The sequence below is a fragment of the Polistes fuscatus genome, unplaced genomic scaffold (assembly GCF_010416935.1).
Source record: "Polistes fuscatus isolate 324 unplaced genomic scaffold, CU_Pfus_HIC Scaffold145, whole genome shotgun sequence".
Taxonomy (NCBI): domain Eukaryota; kingdom Metazoa; phylum Arthropoda; class Insecta; order Hymenoptera; family Vespidae; genus Polistes; species Polistes fuscatus.
The window spans coordinates 1-5,393 of NW_025113048.1; the positions used below are offsets into that span (position 1 = coordinate 1).

At 34.3% G+C, this 5,393-nt stretch overlaps 1 protein-coding gene across 1 annotated transcript; it reads left to right on the forward strand.

The window, feature by feature from the left end:
* Positions 1–44: 44 nt before the first annotated feature.
* On the forward strand, positions 45–4,921 carry LOC122514401 (protein sprint-like; the record flags this gene model as incomplete). The annotated part of the gene is given in 12 exon segments (XM_043631195.1): positions 45–206; positions 209–294; positions 385–724; positions 727–1,098; positions 1,181–1,651; positions 1,749–1,893; positions 1,985–2,214; positions 2,730–3,190; positions 3,409–3,540; positions 3,624–3,866; positions 3,974–4,166; positions 4,426–4,921. Coding segments are annotated over 12 exon segments (2,939 nt in total), but the record flags the coding sequence as incomplete, so codon positions are not given.
* Positions 4,922–5,393: the final 472 nt, after the last annotated feature.

Sequence of the window (5,393 nt, forward strand, 5' to 3'; positions counted from 1 at the left end):
TGAAACACCCAAGACAACGATCGTCGAGTTGTTCAAAGAAGTAGCAAATTTACTTCGATCGGCACATCTACATCTAATTTACCAAAATATTTCCAACTTCAATAATCCCTCGTGCACAAATTCGCCTATTGTTTCTGATACTCAAACTGTTGGTCAGAATGTTAAAACTCCACCACCACCACCACCGAGATGGGCTAAACCTGGATTAGTCAGAGTCAGAGTCAAAGTAATTTCACGGTTACTACAACGGTTACATTTAATGTCAATGAAACTAATGACATAATCGCGTCGCAAGTAAGTGCTCGTTAAAAAAACTAATGAATCTATTGTTTCAATATGTATTTATCTTGATTTAAGTTATTTATTCATTTCCAATTTTGATAGCAAAATACACCAACGGAACCGAATACGTCATTGTTGAGTCCGCAAAGTGCAACCTCTAACAAATCTCTAACGTCAAATTTCTCCATTAAATCTCCTCTTTCGCCAACGATGCCAGTACTATCACCTACGTCGAAACTAGTATCTAACGTTGGCAGTAAAACACCTAACGTGCTCTCGCCCACGACACCATCGAGCACAAGCAAATCGAAACGACGACGCGATCGTGAAGCTAGAAAGAATTCCCAACATTATCAAGAATCTGACATCCTTGATTCTTATTATCGTAGCTCGCCAGGTGATAAGATCTCAGACTACGAGGATATTTGGAACACAACTGATCAATCAATCAGTCGACTTGGTCACCGAATGATAGACTCGCACGAAACGACCCACCAACTGGTTGTAATAATGCTCAAGATCGTTTAAGAAATTCCAATGATCGACTAATCGGCCAAGATAGATTACTCAGTCCGATTGAAAGATGTACCAATCAAAGAGATGACAGATTGACAGGGAACAAGCAGCTAATTGTAAGAAATGAAAGGTTCATTTTGAGAAACGACAAGTCGGTTATAAATGAAAAACTTTGTTATAAAGAGGTCGCTAGTCCAGAATTCAGTAGTTTCAAACCTGTACCCGAAATGAAAAGTATCGAACAAGTATCACCTGAAGAAACGGGAATGGGAAGAAGGCCCGATCTACTCTCTAGAGTTTGTAAGTCTATTCAACGTTAATATTCACAGTATTATTTTTATTAGCAATTATTTTTAACGATAATTCTATCCGTTCTTAACAGGTAGTGCTAATTCTTTGAACAGTCCTAGTGCAGTGACACCACCAAGAAATAAACTAGGATTGATACTTGCCAAATCAGAAAGTAACAGCCCACTGACTCCTGAATCGAAACAGGGTAGTCCATTTTATGCAGAACCAGCTGATGCGATTGCTCAAAGTGCCGCGATAGTACCAAGAAGACGATCAAAGAACAATCCTGCCACGAATAAATATCGTCATAGCGAACCAGGCTGGTTACAAACACCGGTTGGCAATAATTCGAACCAATTGCATCCTATCGACTGGGAGGAAACGGAAGAAACGGAGGATAAAACGCCATTGATATCATCTTCCGTCGACAATTTAGCTAAACGTCTTGGCACGAGGGAAGTGAAAAAAATTCCCCGGGCAAAGCCAGTGCAACCACCAAAGATTAGAGTCAAGGTATTCAACGACACATCCTGGGCCGTCGATTCTAGTTGGGAGTTTATCGGTAAATTTAATCTAATGTTAGCCTATGTCTAAAGAAATGAAAAAAGAAAGGAAAAGATCGTTCAAATAAATGATTATAAAATTACTATTAAATCTAGGAAACGAAGGAGATGATTGTGAGCCAGATTACGACTGTGATGGGGATTACGACGGAGAGAACGTCGCAAGAAAATTTCCGGACGAGGAGTGCGATAGAGATATTGTAAGAAATACTTTGACTGTTCAGAGTATCATTCTGCAACGGTAAGAAACTATTTCTGAAAAAGAACAATATTGTTGCAAAAAGTTTAAATGATAAACTGTAAGATCGTTTTAAAACGCTTATTTTTTTTAGGTACCCAGAATTACTAAAACCGCCTGACATGTCGGAGTCGCTGTACAGCGACAGGAACTCCTCGTACGATAATGTTGAAAAGAGGAATGAAAGGGAGGACACTCCGGAATCGAGAAAGGATCCAACGTATGATCCTTCTGAGTGGGAAACTATGCTAGATACGGACGAGAGCGATATTGAAAGAATTAAAAGAAACAAGAGTTTCAAGGAAAGACTAGATCCTCTTTTATGTGAGTTTAATATTTCTTATTTGAGTAGCATTAACTTTTTGCAATCGAACTCCGAGATGTAGCCAATAAACATAAGCAAGTGTCTATTGTTTAAGAAGTTAACCTCCTATGCAGCTTATACTGAATATAAATTTGTATAAAATATAAAAAAAAATATATAATATATATATATATAATAATATAAAAAAATTGACCTACTGACCTAGATTTTTTGTTATCGTTAAAATAAGTCGACTATTACGATCACCTTAATGTCATAATTTTTCCAAGCAGTCTTACAGCAAGCAACATCTCGTTTCAAAGCATGAACCTCGTCTCTATTCGTAGAGTTAGTTTTTCTCACTTGAAATAAATTCGAATATTCGTTGTATTGTTAGTATCTATTTAAGCGATATACATTTATTTAACTAAATAATTTTTACGATTATCTTGTATAAATGTATTGTATAACGATTATTTTCGACATCTATAATTAAATAGATTGTTTTCATTGTATGTACTTCTTCAATTTTTAGCACCACCACGATTACAGGCTTTGAGGAATCGCGACATGAGTGGTACTGGTTCAACGATAAGATCTTACGCTCTCCAATTAGCAGCCGATAAAACAACAACGTTCTCTCAAAACATTGACAATTTCATTCAATGTACGAAGGAAGGAAAAGAAGCAAGTCCTCATGTAGTTATGAGAAACATGCGACAATTTATGTCGGGAATGAAGAATTATTTGGTAAAACATGGTGAACGAGAGTTTGAAAAAGAAGTTGAGAAGGAAAGACTAAAATTAAAACCAAACGAATTTTTGAATCTCGATGCTATTCTGGAAGGTGTGATGATGGGACTCGTTGTACGACCACTCAGAGAACATGTTTATAGGCTTTTTGTGGATCATTATGCTAGCACGGGTTCTCTTCAAACACTCGCTGAAAGTATTCAACATGCCCAGGGTAAACATGTTCAAGATCTTGGTGTCCGAGTTAGTATACTTTTCAATTATTAACTATCAATCAAAGACATTATAGTTTTTAATAGAATAATATATTATAACATAATTAAAAATTATTTCTTTTAATATACTTTTACATATTTAAATTAAATACTATATATAATACAGGATATATATATATAAAATTATAAAATAATAATCGAACATAACACACAATAACAATTCTTTATCCTTATATTATTCAACAGGCAAAAATTATACCACCGTCAGAATCGAGCCTGGAACGTATACTGAAATATCTAGAACGACTACAGAAAGCAGATTCACCATTGGATAAGCTGGAGAATTTATTAGCTGCAATATCCGCAATTTTTAATTCTGTAAGTATAAGAAAAATAGTTTGTATTTTGATGGAATATGGTAATTCTCCTTAATATTCATTTTTATCATTTTTCTCACACAGGTAAAACATTCTAATTCTATAAGGCACGTGACTTTGGGTGCAGACGACCTTTTACCTCTCCTTGTGTGGGTATTAGTTCGTGGTAAGGTTGTTGATGCTGAGGTCGAAGCTGAATATATGTGGGGCCTCCTTCATCCTTCTCTTCTTACTGGAGAAGGTGGTTATTATCTGACAACGCTCTCTAGTGCAGTGCACGTTTTGAAGACTTTCAAATCTAGCCATGGAACAATGTCTACGTTAAATGTAAGGAACTACGAATTCTACAAAACTTTTATTTTCAAGAAAACTATCAATTAAGAATACGAATTTATTTCATCCTACAAATTCTATTGAAATTTTTTATTTTTTAGGGCTCTGGAACACCAGACTGCTCTTCCGTTTTACGTATTCTTGTACCGGACGAATTGCATGGTTCTTTGAATACTAGAACCTTACCAGTGCGGCCGAATATGAATACCAGAGATATTTGTCGCATTCTTGCACACAAAATAAGATGCACCAACCCTCAGGATTATGGTCTTTTCAAATTGGTGCAAGGAGAAGGTATTATACTGATTTATTATTTATTATCTTTTTGAAGTACGGAATTTTGAAAAATGTAAATGTTTCTTCAAATTATTTTCATTTTTCAAAATAGATTAAAAAATATTCTATTATGCATATTTAAGTATCAAAAAATTAAAATATTTCAAATTCTATCATGCTTCAAAAAGTTCAATTATTCTTACTTTATCAAAAGAAGAGTTTGATTAATAATTACAGGTATTGATATCTGTTATATATTATATCTGATTTTTTTTAGAAACGTTGTTAGGCGATCACGAATGTCCGCAAGAGCTCTCTCACTGCCTTTTTGCCTATAAACGAATCGATGCGAAGATAGCCTGGCCGAAAACTAGTTCTTGAACGTCACAAAGCGGCGTATTTTTTACTAAATTAAATTAGAATTTGTATCATTCTCGTGTTGTTCGTAAGTTTGTGGCACATTGTCATTCTATAATTATCCTACTCTGACTGAACTATCTAATAAGAGACGTTTATGAAACCAGTGTGTTAATCCATGTAACTGATTGTATCTATATACGTTTCGTGTTATTGCGAATAGTACTATTATTCTGCTAGATCTGTACAACATTTCTTTTTTTCTGTTCTCTCTCTCTTTCTCTTTCTCTCTCTCTCTCTCTCTCTCAAATTCAGAACTTCTTAGACATTTTTTAAATTACATTTTATTCGAAGCAAGTATTTCACCTCTAGTTACCTTCGAAAACACGCATCTAATCTTTCGTAAATAACAAAAAGCTTTATAAAGATCTATATCTTATCCTAAACAAATACTTGCCACTTTAGTATTCGTAGTACTTCTTAATCATAAGAATTTTAAAGTAATGGTATATCCTATAAACTTATAAAGATATAGCATTTGACGGCATGGACATTTTCTTTTTAATTGTAACAATTTTTTACTAAAAGATACTTTTTTTTGTTAAGACACGTATGTAAAATTCACAGCCAGGTGGTTGCGTTTTGAACATATTTCATGCAGGTGCTACTTTTTAAAGAAGTTTGCTCTATCCAACTTACTGCGCTAAGTAAAACTAAATCTATTACACGAAAAAATGATAAAAATCATTCACGAATCGACGTCAAAAAACAAAGAAAATAAATAGTGCGTACGTTTTACTTTTCCATTCGTATATACAATGATGTATCAGTGAAACAAAAAAAAACATATTATCAGTATTTAATACTTCGTAAACGTCTACATTAATG